At 45.4% G+C, this 20,979-nt stretch overlaps 1 protein-coding gene across 1 annotated transcript; it reads right to left on the reverse strand.

Annotated features, from left to right (window-relative positions):
- Positions 1–505: 505 nt before the first annotated feature.
- Positions 506–17,077, reverse strand: LOC130371334 (inhibitor of nuclear factor kappa-B kinase subunit alpha-like). Its single transcript, XM_056577076.1, has 22 exons — positions 16,934–17,077; positions 16,307–16,422; positions 15,944–16,038; positions 15,477–15,594; positions 14,960–15,029; positions 14,771–14,859; positions 14,566–14,655; positions 14,017–14,141; positions 13,531–13,638; positions 13,046–13,181; positions 12,157–12,351; positions 11,814–11,916; positions 11,559–11,682; positions 10,966–11,117; positions 10,308–10,369; positions 9,869–9,978; positions 9,644–9,693; positions 9,387–9,492; positions 8,070–8,217; positions 6,401–6,537; positions 3,373–3,472; positions 506–2,443 (listed from the first exon to the last, which is right to left on the reverse strand). The coding sequence occupies exons 2-22, from the start codon at positions 16,409–16,411 to the stop codon at positions 2,375–2,377; spliced, it is 2,292 nt and encodes a 763-aa protein (XP_056433051.1). The 5' UTR covers positions 16,412–16,422; positions 16,934–17,077; the 3' UTR covers positions 506–2,374.
- Between the last annotated feature and the right edge of the window lie 3,902 nt (positions 17,078–20,979).

A 20,979-nucleotide genomic window follows, 5' to 3' on the forward strand; every position in this document is an offset into this window, starting at 1 on the left:
ACACACACACACACACACACACACACACACACACACACACACACACACACACACACAGCCTTGTGAAATCCCGACGGAGGGTCATAAAAAACAAAGAAAGCCAAATGTCTAGTAGCCCAGTGGGGGATGCTGGGAAAGCTTGGAGATACTTTTGTTTATTGTTCTTGATGCAAGGTTTTCGTTCGTAATGCTTTACTCTAAATGTGTGCGTGTGTCTCTCTCTCTCTCTCAAACCTGTGGGTCCTCCAGACAGGATTCCCTGACTGGGACAACACTCACATCCACCTTTTCCTCCGATACAGTAACACACATGTACAGACCGCTTTTCTGACTACATAACCCAAATAATAAGTAACCCAAAACCCATTCATGACTCGCGGAAGGCGTGATTCATGGCCGTTTGTGCAGCTGTGGTTAACGCAGCGGGGAAGGAAAGTAGCAGAAAGCAGCCACCCAGTTAGGCCAGCATGACTGGCCTACATGACTGGCCAGGAGAGCCGGACAGGTCACGGGAAGGAAAAGGTGAAGAACAACGCCTGGATCAATGACTCAAAGACCTTCCCGCACTCCAATTTCCAAAAGTTTCCCTTTGGGGATTAGTAAAGTCTTTACTTACTTTCTGACTTAGCGGCTTACTCCCTCACCATGCCAGCTGGGACAAGACTTAGAAAGCTACAGCTCAGCAAATATTTGCTGGCCCGAATGATAGTTGGGTTTTAAGGTTTGACTTTGTTTGATGAATGAATGAAATCCAAGCAAGAACTGCTTTTGACCCTGCTTTTGACCTAGCTGCAGAACAGCATATACCATCAAACCATCACTGAAGACAGGGGGAAAGTTCTCTTTGGGACAACAGGGAATCATGCCAAAGTCTTTTTTTAATTGTAATACCAGGCAATGTGATTGACAATGAGAATCTTAGAAATGAAACAAACACTCATCGCCTGACGTGTTTGACCACACGGATATTAACATTTGAATGTAGAAGAAAAAACCATGTTACTTAAATACAAAAATATTTTTTCTTCTTCTCTCTATCGCACCCTAACTTCATAAATACACCTCGGAAAAAAGCGTTGCCACGGCGTGATCACGTATGACCGGTCGAACAATTCCCGTCATTCCCGGGGGCTCTCCGATCTCAAGTGGGTCAGTTCCCAGATCCCTTTATTCTCAAAGGGAGATGAACACACAGAGCCGATCATTGTGCGTCGAGGGTGAACCCGGGCCGTGGCAAACCTTCTACATGGACGCCGTCCTCCAGTGACATGGGGGGAATGTGCAACAGAACCGAGCGTGTGACAGTGCGACTCCAGAAGAGACAAATGTACAGTATAGACATTGTATAAACACACAAAAGGGCCACGCACCCCCTCTCCCTCCCTCAGCAGATATAGTCACGATGACCATTAGAATAGTTAGCAAAAAACAAAACAAGAACACAGACATATCATCTTTATCACTTAGAATGAATAGTATCGTAAAAAATATATTAACTTGGGACATGGGTGCGAACAGTGTTCCGTCTCGTATGTGGGCGATCGTTGGCTGGAGCCCCAAGAGGCTGCGTGGTTGGCCTAGCAACCGGACATGGTGGGCAGCAGCCTTGCGTGTCTCTTCACAGGGATGGGGAACGCATTGGGCGTGTCAAAGTGCAGATTGAAATTTCCCCTCTCGCCTCTCCCCTCCCCTTCCCCCCCTCCCCTCAAAACAAAAAGGAAATAGACGCTTCCTGTGTTGCCCCTTGTGTGTCGCAGCCGTGTGGATGGCCTCATCGAACACCCTCTGCCCACCCCCCCACACACTTCTCACCACCACCCCCACCACCACCCTCAGTCCGCTACTACAGTTTGCTCAGTTCTGAACCAGTAGAATGTAACATTAACAGCATCAGTAGCTAACCATTATCACCAACACATCGTCCAGGCAACTTAAAGAGGAGTCAGATGAACGCTCCGAAAATCTCTTCTGAACCGATAAATGCACAGCGTTAAACCTTTTCTTTTCGTTGGTTCCTGTATAAAAAAACCCCGATCGTATTCGCTTGACCAGACGGTCGACCCATAGGATGAGACGATGAGGGTGGATGGGTGGTGGGGAGGTCATGGAGAAGGGACGTGGATCATCGTACCGCAGGCGCAGGTAGCTGAACAACAACCCATGTTGAAGTGTGTATCCCAAGGGGGGGGACGCTACAAAGGTTCACTACAAAGGTTGTGGAAAAGGCATCGAGTCCGTAGTGTTACTGGGAGCGCAGGGACGGAGGGCGGGGCTGGGGGCGGGGCAGCAGCCAGCTAGGAGCGGGGCTGGGGCGGGGCTTCCGGCTGGGGGCGGGGCTGGGGAAGGGCAGGGCTGGGGCGGCCGCCTGCGGCTCCTATGCGTTCCTTTTTTTCAGCTTTGTTGATAAAGTATTCTCGTATTTGGTCCAGCTCCAGTCTTGATCCTACACATGGAGAAATAAATACAGACAAGTAATAAGAGCCGTTAGTCACAGGGATTTTCAGCAAAGGAGGATGTTAGGATGAGTGACATTTGGTTCTCACCAAGATTTCAGCAGGGGCCAAAAGAGGTGACTGTTTTATTTTGCCAGCAAACAAAGAAAATGAGCAATGCGCGGCAGCCCTTCTTATGAGTCATGCCAAAAACTCACTGACACATAAAAGCCAGTCAGTGATGTCCAGACCTACCATATGAAGCAGTGCCAACATTAAGAAATATTTCTTTATTCTATCCATTGGCTATTCCCACTGTAATCGCAGATTTCGAGTCTGGCCCGATAATATCAAACTGGTTTGAACAAATCTCTCGTGGCTCGAGAATCGGAGGTGACGTCAGCCCCCCCCCTCCCCCCCTGTCTCCCTATCAGTGGGCCCAGGACTGGGCGGGTTGCAGGCCAGGTGCGTAGGAGCTTTAAGAGCTGCCACATGCTGACACAATTGCACCATTCCACTCAAATGTCGAGACACTAACAGCACTGGCGCCGAATACTAAATCTCTGCCAAATGTGGGGCTTGGGGGGGGCATTGTCTGGTACGTTTAACAGTGGACCACCAACAATAAGGCAGCAGGACGGAGAGAGAGGGAAAACAACACAACGCTATTTCTCCTCCGTTTACACTCTTTTGTCGTTTGCAGAAGACGGAGGGAAATACAGGCGGCTGACATACAACAGGACACGAGATGAGAGACAATTTGCCGGTAATGAAATAAAATGTCCATAACTAATTACATAAATTGTGTTTTGCCTCATCTTTTAAAACCATGTCACCCCGGTGTTAACCGTTGGGGGTTCATATTCAGATAGATGCAACCGCCCCCTGGTGCGTGTGGAGGCGGGGCGGCAGAAGAGCGAGGGAGAGAACAACCACCCACCACTATGCTCTTGGCCTGCTCGTCAGCCGCGTCCTGCATCAGGCTGGTCAGCTGACTGAGGTACCTCTGGTTCTCCTGCAGCAGCCGGGGGGCCGCGTCACTAGGGGGGGGGGGGGGGGGGGGAAGAGGGAGAGAGAGAGAGAGAAAGAGAGAAAGAGAGAAAGAGAAAGAGAAAGATAACGTCAGCTATGGCACATTTAAGCACAACGAGCCAATTACTACTGCTGTGGAGTGGAAGGCGTTTCCTCCGGTGATTGCAAACCACTGGGCTGCTGGAGTGGCCTCCAAGGAGCCTGGCCACGGGCTACCACACACACGCACTCGGCTAACGAGCAGCGCACACTGGCCCTTTAAGGAACCAGGAAGGCTGCGCCCGCGCTGCCCCAGATATGTGCGCTGGCTCGCTGGCTGTTGATTCATATCAGACCACCAGACTTAAAAATAAAAAACCCATCAACATTTTTCTGAATGATAAAATCGGCGAGATATCCGTAATAACCGAGTTTGGTTCCAGTACGGAAATGAACCACCTTTTAGAAAAGTTGATCATGGGATAAAATGATACACCAATTTGTAAAAATGTATTCTCTAGAGTTTTATGCAGTTTTCGAGTTTTCGATACACACTATATATACCAGGGGTGTCAAACTCATTTTGGTTCAGGGGCCACATACAGCCCATCTGATCTCAAGTGGGCCGGACCAGTAAAATAATGGAAAAATAACTTACGTCAACTCCAAATCTTTAGCTTTGTTTTTCAATACTATGCTTTATCATTCAGCCTACATTTGTAGCCTACATAATCACAGATCACAAGAATCTATATTAGCACAACACATTTATTCACAGATATTCATCAGATATATCATTAACTGGTTTATTTTTATAGAGTTGAGTGAATACATTTTTACATCTGAACACCTGAACCAACTCAATACACTAAACAAACTAGAGTGGGAGCTATGAAGAAAGCTATCATACTGCCTTGAAAATGTATAAATGTGCACAGATAAATAAAATAAACAGTAACATAAAAGTTGTAGCAGTGCATGAGCAATGAGATTAGGCTACATCAGATCAAACTGTTTTGTAGTGAGTAAACTTATTTTCAAAGATCTGTATTCATCAGAGTGCAAACATTTCTGAAAGAGCGTCACAAGAATTAGACCCAGGCCAACTTGCCGATTAACTATTTTTTTCTCACTGCAGTCTATTTGCTGCTGCTGGCTCTTGAAACTTGGCATCTTTTAGCCTTTACGAGTGCAGCAATATCAGGTGTCAAATCCTGAGTAGCAGCCCATTTCACAATGTCATTCAAGTGTGTGTTTGTTAACCTTGAGCGGTGCTTTGTTTTATTTAGGGTCATTACAGAGAACACCTGTTCACAAAGGTAGGTAGTCCCAAAAATGGATAAAACCTTTGCAGCCAGGGATGTTAATTTGGGGTACCCTGGCAAGAGATATTGATAAAAATGTGTCCAAGCCCACCGACGCAAACTTCTCCTTCATATTGGTATCACACTGCAAGTCAATTATCTCGAGTTGGATGTCAGCTGGCATGTCAGAAGGCTTGACTGTAAATGGCGGGCGGAAAAACTGCAAATTCCTTCTCTAGTTCACGGAAGACCTGAAACCTCCGCTTGAACTCTTGCAGCAATCCTGTTATTATCTTGTCCTTGTATGAGGGACCGGACGTAATATCAGCATTACGTCCGGTCGCACGCACAGCTGTTTGATATGGGAAATGGGCGTTGCCACCGCTAGATAGCTGCGTCTCCCAGAGTGACAGCTGTAACTTGAATGCGCGTATGCTGTCGTTATACTGAATGACAATTTTTTTTGCGGCCCTGCAACATCTTGTTACGATTATTCAGGTGCTGTGTAATATCCACCATAAAGGCAAGATCCTTCACCCACTGCGAACATTTAAGTTCCTTCACTGGGCTACCCATTTTCTCCATGACCTGTCCAATATCCTCTCGTAGCTCAAAGAAACGCTTGAGCGCGGCACCTCGGCTTAACCACCGTACTTAACCACCGTACTTGGTATGGTAGGCCAGCCTGCGCAGAATATTATATTCTACGTGCACTGAAACTTGCTGATTACATACCAAGCACACTGCTTTTGTATTCACCTCTGTGAATAAATAATTCTCAATAATTCTCAGTCCATTATCTGTGAATTCCACTCTGAATCCACTTTTCTTCTTTTTGCCAGACATTTTGGTAATGGGGGTGTCTCCCTTGATAACTTCTTAATTGTGGTGAAACAAGGACAAGTGTGGAAATCCTTCCTTTGTTTATTTTGGCTGCCCCCTAGCGGCTGGAGTAAGCATTTTGGTTATTTCTTTAGAAAATCATAACTCATCACAGGAATGGGCTAGAGACGTACTTTTTTTTTTTTTTTACATACTCAGGAGTACCCGCGACTCTACAAGTCGCGGGCCTGATCAAATCATCTCGCGGACCGGATTCGGCCCGTATGTTTGACACCCCTGATATATACGTTATAAGAGTAATGGTATGGCATTGACCAGTAGAAAGTAATCTGGGTGAATGTTTTATCATTGGGAAAAGGAATCTGGTTAACAGTTGACCTGCATACATAATGTTGATATTTATAACAACCATACAAGTTTACAAGAAAATAATACTTCAGCATACGAGTTAAGAAGAAATTGGAGGTTCCTCCTTGCAGATCTCGCACATTGAATTGTTCCTGTTATTTATGAGGTGCAAGCAGATTCGACTTTTTGTACCAAGGAAAGGCAAGGCCCCAAATGACTAGACGTCATTCTAAAGAAAATGCAAGAAGTCTGCATTTTCTGGCTCAAAACACTTTTCCAGATCGTTTTCTTGAGTGTGACATGGATTTGACAGCATTTGACCACGCCCCTCGCACTTGGACTGGAGCACAATGTGTCAGTTAAAAAAAATAGAAGAGAAAAAGAGAAACAGAAATGTCTCCCTCTCTCCATGACTGCCCACCAGACAGAGACCAACAGCCGTGTGCGGAGGAGTGGCTGTACCTGTCGTTGGGCCCGGGCAGGGAGGTGAGCGGGTGCGGGGAGCTGATGGGCTGAGCGGACTGGGACCACTGGGAGGCCTGCAGTGGGTTGGAGGTTTCCGGACTGGCCGCTATGGAGTTCCGCGACGAGTTCTGAGCCTGGCGGAGGGAATCAGACGACAGATGTCGGGTCACACAAACGCTCTGTCCAGCAAACCAAGAGTTCTAGACCAGGCGGGGGGGGGGGGGGGGGGGGGGGACCCCGAAAGCACAAATCGAATAAACCTCCGTCCTGTCCAAGGCTGATTTGTAGCAAGGTTCAGCTCGGGCAGGGATAAACCAAACATGTCACGAGCATTAGTAGAACGTCTGCCCTCCTACGTGGTTCTGTACCGTGAATACCGTCGAAAGGACTTGGGAGGGAGGGAAGGTTGCCTCTGCCCCCTTGTCTTGTTTTAATGAGCTGCTGCAAGACGCTGGGGACAACATTCCACTGGTATGCTGCTAACCCACCAGGTCTGGACAAGAACGCTCGCTCAAAACACACAGAAGCCTCTTCTTGGGCTTTTGGAAATTGAAAGACGTGTGCGACATTTTATGGGACAGAAATCATCGGTGGATGGATAAAGTACAATAGCATGCTAGGATGCACACAAACACAATATAAGTATCGCGCTTATTTTTTGTGGCCGAGAGAAAGGATGCAGAAAAGAAGAAAAGATCACCATAGAATACTATTATTAATGGATGGGGACTGGAAATGCTTCTGAGGCATAAGTGCTCCTCACTGCTGACTCAGGGTATGTAATGGGAATGAGGTCACCTCTCTACCAACCCGGGCACGAGATATAAACCTGATCCCAAGCATGGAGAAGGTTAACCATCAGACTCGTTTAACTTAGGTATTTGGTCTTGAGATGGGCGATATGGGAAAATGTACTATCACCAGAATTTATTTGGAGGCGATACTACCCTGGAAATCCAGAGTTCTCGGGAGAGCACAATTTGAATTTGCTCAGCGAGTCACTCTGGGAACGAGCAATATACTCGTGTATATTCTGGGCCTCCCCTGGCCCAGAACATTAACCAATCACATCGACGTATCAGTTATAGGCGGGCCAAAAGCGTTGCTGTTTTACCGACTGGATACGGCAAGAGTCTTATCTATTGGTTAGCGCCACTGGTCTGGATACGTCACCCCTTGTATTCTTCTGATTGGTCGTAGTGTTATCCAATGTGTGTTATCCAGTGATATTTTCAAATGCATGCTTGGTGCCGCCCCTCGAGTTGGCCCATTTTCATTACTCGTTGCCAGACCCTACAGCTTTCTAGATGTGGGTCAGGACTTCCAGGCTAAGCCTCCCTCAATTTACATCATAAAAACGACACAATGATGATAACAAATGTTACAATGTCTCAATTAAAAAAAATGAACATTTATTGAACGGTCTGTAAATCATGCCGAAGAAAAAAATAAAATAATAATAATCGGCCGATGCCGATGCACGTACAAAAACGCAAATAACGGCCGATTATATCGGCCGGCCGACATATCGGTCGATCACTACTTTTCATCGTAATTAACTTACTATATAAAACTAGGCATCACAAGAAGAGACAATATGCGACTATATTAAATTACTGCCCGGCCTTCACTGTGGCCCCATTGTGTCACAGCATCACCAACTCACGCAGGCGATCTTCAGCAGGTGCCAGAACTCCTTCTGCCTCTTGATCTGCATCAGCATCACCGTGTTGTCTGCTTCCTTGATGCTCTCCAGGGTCTTCTCGATGCGCGGGAACAGGTCTATGATCTTCTGCTTGCTCAGCAGGATCTTGCTGTGTGTGTGTGTGTGTGTGTGTGTGTGTGTGTGTGTGTGTGTGTGTGTGTGTGTGTGTGTGTGTGTGTGTGTGTGTGTGTGTGTGGGGGGAGAGAGGGTGAACGGAGGTCAAACGTCTATCAGCACTTCCAACGGCATCATAAGAGGCAGACTAGCCTAGGACGGATCATAAAGGGACTCATCAAAACATACAATGACGTGAGGCTGTATTTTCAAATTTGTTTAAATATGTTATGTGGACGCTACGCCAGAGGCTTTGCAACGCAAAAGCGGCGAGCGAAACGCTAGGTTCCAATTGAAAACGATGACTAACAGCCCCCCTCCGCCCGCCGTTAAATATCGTTAGGTGAGAACGGGGCCCAAGAAGGTCGTACAGCATCATGCACACAGAAAGAACCCTTTATTTCCAAGAAACAGTACGATAAATCTAATAATAACGGCCATAGTGTTACACTCCCCCCCCCCCCCACACACACACGCTTGCAATAACGGGCGTTATCTGCCCTTGGATGATCCATGCATTCTTCCAGGCATGTCTTGGCAGGCTACCACGTTGTAGGGATGCAATCTACCACCACACGGAAACAGAACAGAGAATGTTCGGACAGTCCTAGCATGTCCAGCATTCCTCCGAGACTAGGGCCAGATAACACTTATCAGATGGATGGAGGGAGGTAGGAGGAGGGAGGGAATGTGTCCACAGATAGTTGGCTGAGAGGAGGCCTAGGGGGGAGCTACTCAAGTATCGTTTTCTTGGCAGAGATTTTGGACATGGTGGTTGTCTCCGAATCCCAGTGTGCCATACTACTGTTTTGCCGATCTTTCAAACTAGGGCTGCGAAGCAAACGTGTTATGCAAATATAATTTACACGTTTGAATGTGTTAATTCGCATATTGGCTGCCTCAGTTATTTTTTTTAATAACACTAATTTTAACCCCATGACTTTATACATTTTCGTAAACTTTGGCCCTAAAACTAGGTAGATCTGTATTCTTAATTGTTAAGGTTTGGACTTGATCTGTGGATTCAAACTTTTGATTGTCAATTACAATCATCTTCCTCATCGTGTTTCTTTTAAACTTTTCTTTAAAAAACATGGCCACATTTTAACACCCAATAACCTGACAATGGAACCTGTCTAGATGAACGGAGGGTCTGGCGCTCACCTGAGGTGGGTGTACAGGTCTTTGAGGACCTTGTCCTGGTTCTGGACCGTCTGAATGATGGCTTTGACCATCTCAGAGCTGTCGCTGCACACCTCAGACTCGGGGGCTGTGGGACCGACCCAACAAACGACAGTGAGGCAAACCCAACAAAGCACAAGGTTTGTTGATAGATATCAAACAATAAATAAAGTGGTTTATTTTAAAAGCGAGATACTGTATAGACGAAAATTTTAAAAAACACAAAAAAGGTAGCTTACTTTTACACTTGATTTTCATTTGCTTGTAGAGTTCAATGGCCTTTTCTTCTCTGTAGAGAAGAAATTACCATCAGACCTCTGCATTCAACAATGAGACTTCCGGAAGCAAACTGTATGCTTCTGCTCCTGTTTAGCTGCGTGCTGGTGCTATTATAGGTCAGTTACTACGGTACGAATCGCTTTGAGACACAAGGGATTAACAGCTCTTCGGCCGGCAACACTCACAGCTGCTCCATCTTGTCTCCTTGGCGACGGGCGTATGGGCTCCTCTGTAGCTCCACGATCTCAGAGTGGAGAGCCATGATTTCCTCGTCCAAATGGCCCACCTCTGCCACCTAGAGGATGGAAGGCGCAATTACACAAGGGCTTATTTCAGAAGCACAGGGGGCTGATGTTGTTCCGATCATGCAGGTGCAAACCAATTACACTGAACAACATAATAATGATTGAATAATGATAATGAATAATCAAATCGATGATTTGGTGGAGCTGAAAAACTGTAGGCTACAGAGAGCTCAGGGCACCAAATAGAGCCGGTTATATTGCATCGGTTATGCTATCTGTACCGATAACTTGTATTAAGATATTTGTAGAAGTAGCTTGTGTTTGGTTGCGGATCAGGGATTAAAGCAGAGGAAGGCACTGAGGAAGAAACCGCCGGTACCTGAGCAAAGGCTGCGGCTCGCTCCTCATTCTCCTGCCAGGCCTTCAGCATCTTCTCAGAGGCTTTGGAGCACAAGTACAACACATCATCCCACAGACCTGAGACTCTTCCCCAACGTGATAAGGGCTGCAATAGCATATTGTGACACATAACAGAGTTGTAGTAAAAGATCTCTCTAGCTAGTAGGCTACCGCCTTCCATCAAAACGTGGGATAAGTAATCGGAAATGTGTTTACAACGTCGGGGGAAAGATTTAAATAGGGATTATCTGGGAGGGGATTACACAGGTGGGACTGGCAATTTCAAGTTAGCCCATAGCTAGCATTTTGCCTTCTATTTCTAGATCTTCTGGTTCACCGGTACTTATATGCACGACATAACAACACATATTTTGAGTGCTTTAAGTACACATTATTCGAAAGTTCGAGGTTAAAGTTCGAAGGTTAACATGCAACACAGCCTTTAAACTTGCTTAAAAGATGTCGATTTAGAGTGATTTTGACTGGGAAAGGACCTCTGTCCCATCTACGTTCATTCATTCAGTTGGGCGGTGACCCCTCTGCATTGATGTGCATGCTCCATGGAACAGCGCCGCTCAGGCGATGTCTTGTCAGTATATATATCTGAGGACAAGAGAGGAAACAGGGCAGACACTTACATATGCCGTAGTGCATCTGGTCGCTGTACTTCTCCAAGTCGTACTGGATGCTGCTCTTGAAGAAGTCCAGCTTGGCCTTCAGCTGCTGGGAGAAGCCGAACATGCTGTTCTTGTAGCGGGTCAGGTTGGTGTTGTAGCGCAGCAGACTCAGCCTGGAATAAAAGGTGAGAGCGCTCAGGGAAGACTAATGGCAGGTGTTGCTGTTTTCTGATGAGTCACGCGTTTGGCATGTGTGCTGTATTTGAATAAGGCCTGCCATACTTTGAATGCGCTGTGGCAATGCCAAAAACGATCATGGTGGAGATCATGTTTGACTTTTGGCGTATTGTAAAAAGGTGAGTGTGTGTAAGGACCCAATTTAAGGAAAAAAATCTGTAATGCATGCATTGCCGCATCTCTGCATGGGTAAAAGTTAACTGACCGTTGGAGACGAGGAGAAGGTTCACATCAATACATGTTTGTGTATGGTTTTGAGGATTAATTGTCTTGGTTTCGAAAAACAGTGAAGATGCATGGGCACTCCAATGGATCACGATGACATAGATTGTGACTGGGTGGTACGCCCGCCCCTACACCCAGATAGGTCTACTCACATGGCAGCCCTCTGGCCCTGGAAGAGCCTGCTGTAGTCCTCCTTCAGCCCACAGATGTAGCTCACCGCCTCCCCCCACACCTTCTTCAGCACCCCCAGAGGCAGCTGGGTCTTCGCCTCTTGCACTAGGAAGAGTGTGACGGTAATGGTTTTATAGTCGAATATAGATTCCGCTTTATAATTGCATTGCACAACGTACTGCATTATATTAGATTATTGAGACGATCTGGTTTTTGAGCCGGTGCTTCACACTCACCGATGGAGTTGACCTTGTCTGGTAGTGGCCGGGCACTGAGGGGGCCGGAGTACTTGGTGAGGCTCTTGTCAAACAGGTACACGATGTAGCTGTCCCAACCCCTCTGCAAGTAGGACAACAGAAATGGTTTGACAACACACTCCTATTTTAGTCCTGGTTAAACCGCGTGGTTTGACAAATGAGGCCAAGTCCCAGCCATGAACATGAACATCTAAGTTCCGAAAGTAGGTAATGCCTCATCTTTTATTCATTTCCAAAAACATCCCAAAACAATTCAATTTTGAGGCACTTCAATTGAAATCCCAAAAAAACAACAACACCCAGTCAATGAGAGCCTGCCTACCACTCCGTCGAGCACACACTGTGCGGCGGGCTTGCGGGGGTCCAGCGACACGCCCGTCTCCTGCAGCAGCTCCTGGTTCACCACCTCGATATTGGTCTCGGCCTCGATGCGCCGCTGCAGGCTGTGCAGGCTCTCCTCCGGGGCCAGCTCCAGGGAGTGGACCTGGGCCGTGGTCATGTTGAGGATGTGGACCACCTGGGGGGGGGGCGGAGGTACACAACCAGAGGGGGGTGCAAGGCATGAGCAGCCAGGCAACAATAGAGCCTGTACAAGGTTGTCACTCGTTGACACTATTAAACACTGATTATGGCTCCGCCTCCTAATGTATTTTATTACATATCATTTTTTTTAAATGCTTCTTTTTTTTTTTTATCCCGAAGGAAATTGAGGACTGCATTAAACCCATCACTAGCAGCCTTAGAAGCGGTGGGCAGCCACAGTGCCGTGCCCAGAGAACAACTGCACTGCTAGGCTACTGCCTAGCGCCGAGCTCATGTGAGGCAACAGTGCTAGCCACTGCGCCAGCGTACCACCAAAAACGGGGGGGCAATCAGGTAGTGGATTAAACTAGCGAAGGAAGCACTTCTACCCGTGCCCTGCCACATGAAAGGAGCTGAACCATAGTTAGTGTTATGAGCGACACCTGTCTGACGAGGAGGCCTCTGTGAAAAGGGTAGCAGGCAGAAAGAACAAGCGTGGAGCTTTCAAATAATGTGAAAGTCTGCAAGATGGAGAATCACTCTGCGCTTGCTAAACATTGGCCTCTGGACAATCCCTGACATAAAACGCTTGTCTTTGCGCCAGAAATTAACCGCAGCCAATCCCCCCCCCCCCCCCCCCCCCCCCCCTCGTATTTCACACCGACAGCACTCTGGGCCGGAAGACCAACCTTCATGTTCAAGATCTGCTCCAACACCTCGAAACACTGGGGCTTCTTGCTGTCCGCGCCCATCCTCCCGCCCCTCTGGACTGGATCCCACTTCAGCATGAGCTGCAGGAGGCCCTCCATGGGCTCCAGCAGTGTGCTGTGGGGGGAGGGGGGGGGGGTACAGGAGAACACACCGGGTTAAAACACGGGACGCTGACCACCGTCCTGGCAGGGCGATGCCGCCGTGCACTCTCATTTCCCCGGCTCTCCTCAATACACGGAAAAAACTGCTGACGCGTCGTAATTATTGTTATACCATTAGACACCGTGATCGATGGAGGGGAAAAATGAAAAAACACAAGAAGCCGTCCGGTTTCCTTCCCAGAATCCACTCCATAGAGCAATTCACGACAAACACACTGATTAGTTCACGTCATTATTTTGAATGAGCAAACAAAAGACGGTTGGAACAACAAGAGCTGGGAGCAGTGGGGTGTGGGGCTGACCTGCTGAGGTTGTTAGGATAGGGCAGATGTGTGGAGAATCTAACTTCTCCGGTCAGCTCCTCAACAGCCATGATGTCTTTTGGTCCCTTGTTCCGTACTTTGGTGGCCCTGAGCAAGGGATAGAAGCGTTTTATTACTGTTTTATTAACAGTCGGGGCTTACTGATTGTATGATTATCATAGCAGCATGAAGTGCACAATGATCAATGCATCCGAAGTTCACAATGCTAATGCACTTCAAGACCTGCTATGTAGAAGTGTAGCTCAACGGGTTCATATCTAGCCGTTACAGTTTAAGCCAGAGGGAAGATTAGGTCCTTCCCCCTTTTGCAACCTTCTTCCCTGTCTCCTATCCATAAAGGCATAAGAAGCCCATACAATATAAATATAGTAAAAAGGTTGATAAAACAATATTTGTTAGAAAAAAGTTTGGTTTAGGTTTGTCGAGATTGGTGTCACCAAATGTCCCCCTTCCCACCCAACCTACCACTGGACGGGCTGCAGATTGTGCAGGAACGGCCGGAAGCCGCAGCTGCACTCAAACACCATGGTGCCGAAGCTCCAGTAGTCCACCGTGACGGTGTACGGCTTCGTCTCAAACAGCTCTGGGGCCTGAGGGGAGAGAAATAGTGGATAAGCTCATCTAAAAAGGGATTGTTTCGATGCACCTAATGCAGATAGTTTAGATTGTTGTTCAGGCTTGGACAACAAGCCGAGCATGCGTTCACGATTGGAACAACTACAATTGGTACAAAATCAGCAAAATGGGTTTGTTAAACATGTATGGGTTGTATGTCCCAAAAAAACAATAACTTCTAAATCTTGAAGCACCTCAGATTCTATAAAACTTTCTAAAAAAATACCGAATTTTTATTATTAATTATCAATTATCAGTAGAGCAGGTGAGATAATACCTGCCTATGGATTGCTCCAACCAACCCCTTCATTGAGCATAAAAAAAAAAACTGGCACCAATGTAATCAAAAGGCAATGTAAATGCTAATGTGAATGTAAAGTGTAAATTCAAAGTGCTTACCAGGTACTGGAGAGTTCCAACGAAAGAAGTGCAGAGACTGCCTTGGTCCAAGTCCTTAGCGTAGCCAAGGTCAATAATTTTGTGAACAAGCTGCGAAACGAAAACAGTACATCGTAAGTCAGCATAACCCTGATCGATAAACACACACGCAGCCAAGGCAAATAAATTAAACGGGGGCAAACCCAGAGGTAGTGATTGCTTCTACCTTGCCGCTGACATCTTGTAAGACTATGTTTTCAGGCTTAAGGTCTCTGTGTATGATCTTGTTCTCGTGCAGATACTGGATGCCTGAGCCTTAAGTCACAGAAAGGTCGCATGCGTTATTATACACGGTATGGAAACAATACAGTCTACTGTCGAGCAGGCTTACATGCAGTGGAACACTACACCGTACCGACATCGTTGAGTAGTGAGAGCACCTCGCTTTCCTTCAACCCACAACAGTTTTCCGGTTTGCTCAGCAACTAAAAAGGGTCAGATAGAAAAGTATCTTCAGATTTACATCCATGAACTTGACTCATCTACAATTCCTGTAAGATACATGCCTGTTCCTTTGGAACAGAGAATTACTTAAATGTGAGATTTTATCTTTTTGAGGTGTAAATTAGTATTTTACGGTCATTTAGCAGATACTTTCATCAAAAGGACCTTGAATTGACGGACAGTGAATGTCTTTGAGAAGCATGGCATTAATGAGTAGGTAGGGTTTAGGCAGTGTTTAGGAGAATACCTAAAGGTATTATTGACTGTAGACATTGGGGTTTGAACCCAAAACCAAGAACCACGCGACTATATGCCCCCTCTGATCAACTTCCTTTGTGTTTGTGTATGCCATTGGGAGAACACACAACCAAGCCACTGCATGTAAGAGGGGTGCAACGGTTAGCTTTATAGGTCCCAAAGCGCCTCACCTTTCTCAGATCTCCCCTGGAGCAGTACTCCATGGCCAGCAGCGGAAGATCGTTTAAGGCTATGTGATTCATCTCTTCGGGCACCTCTCTAGCTGTCACCACATTGATATTATTTAACCTGAACGACAAAATACGAGAACATAGAAAAGGTTATAAACACATTTTTTCGACAAATTCCCCATCCCAGGCAGGAATGTCTCAGACTACGCTGTCACACTTATATAGGGCACATTCTTAAGGAGAGCCTAGCTAAACAGCAATGGGAAACGCTTGAAAGAACATGTTGACTTTTGCTCTACAGGTTCCACTGCTTGGTAGTGTTGCTTAGAACCATTACATGTAACAAAAGCATGTCAATGAACCGACATCCGAGAGTATTGCCAATGCCATTAATGCAAACACACCAAAGCCGTAAGGGTTTTTTAATAACAATCAGTTCACAATCAGAGGGCAAAGACAGGACTCACTTTTTCATGATTTGAATCTCTCTGCTCCATCTGTCCTTGTTTCTTGCCGTCAACTCCAGGCGGCACATTTTCACAGCTAGTTTCTCATTTGTTTCCTATAGGCAACGAAATGGGATGAGATTCAAACAAGTCAGCTTATTCAATAATAATCTTTCACATAAATGTTTAGTCAATTGCAGTTTCTTCATTACTTTTGACCTTTTGTTTTATTATTATTGTTAATAATAGTACATTCAAGATTTAAAAATGATCTTTAGGCTGATTATTAAAACTTGTTATGACTATGTCTGTGCTAGCAAATGTGTGACAAGTCTGGGAAATTCTGGCACCATCAGGTCGTGATGGTGTTCATAATAAACTCACATGGTGTTGGTAGAGATAAACATGTGCAAAGCCACCCATGCCCAGTCTCTCTTTCAACTCCCAGGCGCCGCAGCTCTGGTTCTGTCTGAAAGGAGGCTTCTCCATGATAGGGCAGGCTTAGGGAAAACCACAACACACATAAATAGGACGTCAGTGAAATGAAATAATACGAACATCTCCATTTGTATTGTCATCCTAAGACTTCCTTATGCAAACAAAACCGTAAGGTGTCCATCTAGGTATCCAGTTGACAGTATTTACACTGCAAAGACTTGACATCTCAGTTTATTTTCGGATCAGGCTAGCCAGATAGCTTCAACTACGTCGTGTTTGTGACACATATAACTGTGTAACCTTTCTTTAATAATAGGTCAGATACCACTCCCAGTCACCCCTTTCAGATATCTCGGTGATTAGGTCCGATGAATAGGTCATGAGTATACGGTTAAGCGGACTTGTTTGTCTGAAACATGCGTCAAGTTAGCCCATGGGATGTTAGCATCGCTACAACTATATCTACTGGGCTCCCAGGAAGTAGACCGAGCCATTTGCTATCCGAAATGAAAGGGTTTTCTAGATAAGCACAATTCATGTCAAGCAATACACCAACACCTCGATGGTACTCACTTGTATTCCTTATGTGAATGTCATGAAAGGTTTCCGCAGGGAGACTGTGATTGTCTTGTCGGTTGTCCCTCAATGCAGCAGCAGCAGCAGCAGCTCAGTAATGTTGTGTACTTTCCTGGCGGTGACGTCATCGGACACTACTGCTTAAAAACCGCACGGGGGAGTCGTTCGCTGCATTATCCTTAGCTTTATATTATTCTTTCATTATTCATTACATCTTATTTTTCTCATCTTTAATACGTTCACACCAATTATACTACATGAACAGTGCATTGCACTACTTGAATTATTGACTCTGACTGTAGTGTCATACTTGCATTGTTTCCTTTTTTTCCAGGATGGATAAGATGTGGATGCAATGGGTTTTTTTTCAGCATTTTCATTGTAATATGTTTTTACCCTAGGCCTCACTTTACTGGGAAACAATCAGGGAAACCAAGGTCTACGGTATTATATATTTTTATTATACATAGTTTCTTTATGTATTCAAATTTATGCTCATAGTTTCAGTTCAAGGGAAACAAACATTAATACAATATGCAGACTCGGACACAATAACCTTTGAAAACACTTTTATTTTAATCTTCTATGCCTCCAAAAATAAGAAGCAAAACAACATGTCCTTCGTGAGTTTTAACAAGGCAGTGAAACATATAGCTCATGTATATCGCGTAAAATGACATTGCCCCACCTGCACCAGACTGAAAACACTGTAATAGTAAAGAGCCCTACATGTGAACGTCGTTTACTGAACCTTCTGTTCTACAAAACACATCATCAGCACACGACAGCATTTGATGTAGCCATTTCCTTCATTCATATGGAGGAAAAGAAATTAAAAGAACATGACCACGATATGCAGGACCCGAGTCCCCATGTTTCACCATTCTTTGAGTCCTCTTATATGATGGAAGCAGGCCATAACACAATGTCCCGTGCTTCAAATATATATATAGGTATATATATATATTCATATAAATATGCATGTACACACACATTACATTCAGAGATTAAGGTGATTGGAGGGGGAGAGGGAGAAGGGTAGGAACAACCGCAGAGACGAGCAGCTGTCGTTTCCCAGGTATGTTTCTGAAAAGACAATGCGATGGGCTTATCTCTCATGCCAAGCGTCACCACGGTAACCAGCCACCAGTGCCCCGGAGATTTAGCGGCAGGTGAGATGCCATGTGGGTGTGTGTGTGTGTGTGTGTGTGTGTTCGCATGTGGGTGTGGAACACATCACATATTGTAAGAAATAATAACAATTTCCTCTGGTGCGCATGCAACTCACAGAATGAGAGATCGGACGATGGCATTGTCTGAACAACTTTGGCACATGAAAACTTTCCTTATCCTCATTCTTCTCATTGCTTAATGCCGACAAAGCTCCCCCCCCCCCCCCCCCCCCCCCACCTTCACTATTAAAGAGGGACGACACAGATTGGAAACACCGGTGTGGTTCAAAAGATTTAAACGTAGAGTTAATGACATGGCAGGGGACTGTTTGTGAATAGTGGAGAGTTGCTGCTCTATCCAAGCGGCCATCTTGTAACCTAGGGACAAGGATGGCTGTGTTTAAGTTTTAACACAAGTGGGAATTGATTGACCTGGATATAGAAAGAAAGGGAGTGCGGTACGTTTTCACCCTTTCGAGGGGTTTAAAATGGAACTGGACTCCATGCCGGTCACTCCTGAAAAGTTTGGCCACAGTGAAAAACAAAAAGAAAAATCAATAAATACACATTTGTAATAACAACATACACAATCCGTTTAAGGGAGTTCATCAGTAATGGAAACAATATAGAATAATCTCTATGCGGAGTAATATCAGCCTCACTGATAGAGCCGTACAAGTGAAACAAGGCTATAGTGTGGGAGAATATACAATAAAAGCGAAAGCGCGAGGCATGAACGAGTGCAAGGTCGTGACACGCGAAAGAGTCAAACAGGAGAGATTATAGGAACAGAAAAGCAGATCAAAATGTATATTTATAAACTCAAATAATGCAATAGACTGACTTTTGGGGGGCAAACATCATGCAAGAGTAAAGAATGGACCCTTACGCAATTGTCCGAAAAAACTGTACAAAAGTTATCTGCAGGTATTCATGGGTAACAACAATGGAATAGATACTGCTGGATGGTAGTTATAATTAGACACAGCGTGGTCATTGGCTAGCAGGTACTCAAGGTTAAATAAGCTGTTCATAGACAGCCAGCATGTACACAGCATGCATACAATGACCAAATATACCCTAGCTGGAGGTTAAAATAAAGCATTCACACACTCACACTCACTTGTGCAACGCAAGCACAAATGCACACGCACACACATCCACACGTGTTGTGTACATATAGTAGTCATTCCTTCACACACACACACACACACACACACACACACACACACACACACACACACACACACACACACACACACACACACACAGCAAAAAAAATTGTGTTTCATAAACCTGCAATATCCATCCGTACGTGAGTGCTTCTATGCATGTGCATTAACAGGGCATCATAGCCGGTGGTTGTCATGGCCCTAAAAGTTATATAACCGTCGTCCACATCTCCCCCTGTTGGTAAGATGCTAACACTGCCGCCGTCCAAGGCGTAAATTGTCAAGCCTGAGTAGAGAATTTCATACAACAATCAACGGTAGTTAATCATAAAATATCACAGAACAGGGGAAGTGTTGAAATCGAATATACTTGTGTTTCAGATCAACAAAAAAAAGGAATATGACATACAACGAACATGCAGCTCACTGTTCAAACCAGTGGTTGTCTCTTCCCTCCCCCATGCGATTGATTTAGTATCGTCTTCCTCTCTCACCACAACTTTACACTAGTTTCCAAGAATAGAATGACAACTGGATTTCAGATGCCATTTATAATGCCACACCTCATGCCTCAGTTCCTGTAAGAATTCCTTCAACAGTCGCTTTCAAAGTCATACTTAATCTAATCTATTTCTTTGTAACGTACACCGACATTCTTGTAACAAACATTGTGCTGCTGGCTTTGTTATCGACACGATTATCATCATGTAATACTTATTATAGACTTTCAGGGCAAGGAATGTCAGCTCTATGTGTACCTAATTCATATTCACAACAATGCGCAGAGTATATTGTAGATATACTTTCAGGTATTATACAATATAAGCGTATGGCAGGTGGCCAAGTTAAATACAACATATCCTGTATGTTAACAATGAATATGGATAACATATTCCTTTATATACCCAATAACATAGTTCATCGTACACTTGACAATACATTGCACAGGTAGAGCGGATTGAACGTCAACAAACTGTAAAACACCATAAAATATACTGGGGGGGGAAAGAAAACAAGGAACATTCAGGGTCTGCCCGGTGGGTGTTGAGGGTGAACCAATCAAAATCAGGGGGCTTAACATACACACATACACACCGACACACGCACACACACGCGCACACAAAGAAGGTGCACGCAGGACGCAGCTAAACAACGCAATGATAACAGATCCACAAGGCTCTAAACAACCAAAACAATGTTTGCCGCTTTGCATCACATTGGCCTCATAAAGAGAAAACTAACAAAACCAAAAAAAGTCTGCATAGAAAAAGCTTGCAGGGTCGCATATAGGCATGCAGATTCACTGGAGGAAACAATATTCAGCCAAGGAGAAGCAGAAGACGGAGAAGAAGAAGAACAAGTGGAGGATGAAGTAGAAGAAGAAGAAGAAGAAAAACGAAGATGCGTACCACGGGACAAAAGCGTAAGCGACCGAACAAGAGGACATCTGTTAGTGGTGGAGGAGATAAAGATGGTGGCGCCCGTCTGGGGTGGAAACGCGTTAAGTATCGATTTGTGTGGTGTGGTGTATTAATAGTATGGTGAAACGTCTCCCGCTCTCATCGGGGCCGACCCGCCAGTGTGTTTCGGCCGAGAGCGGCTCGTCGCTCCATGCCCCCCACCCCCCACCCCCCCCCAGAGATAAGATGCAAACGCAGGCCTGATATGTGTTCTGATATGTGTTGTACACTGTGCAGAT

The sequence above is a fragment of the Gadus chalcogrammus genome, chromosome 18 (assembly GCF_026213295.1).
Source record: "Gadus chalcogrammus isolate NIFS_2021 chromosome 18, NIFS_Gcha_1.0, whole genome shotgun sequence".
Classification (NCBI taxonomy): domain Eukaryota; kingdom Metazoa; phylum Chordata; class Actinopteri; order Gadiformes; family Gadidae; genus Gadus; species Gadus chalcogrammus.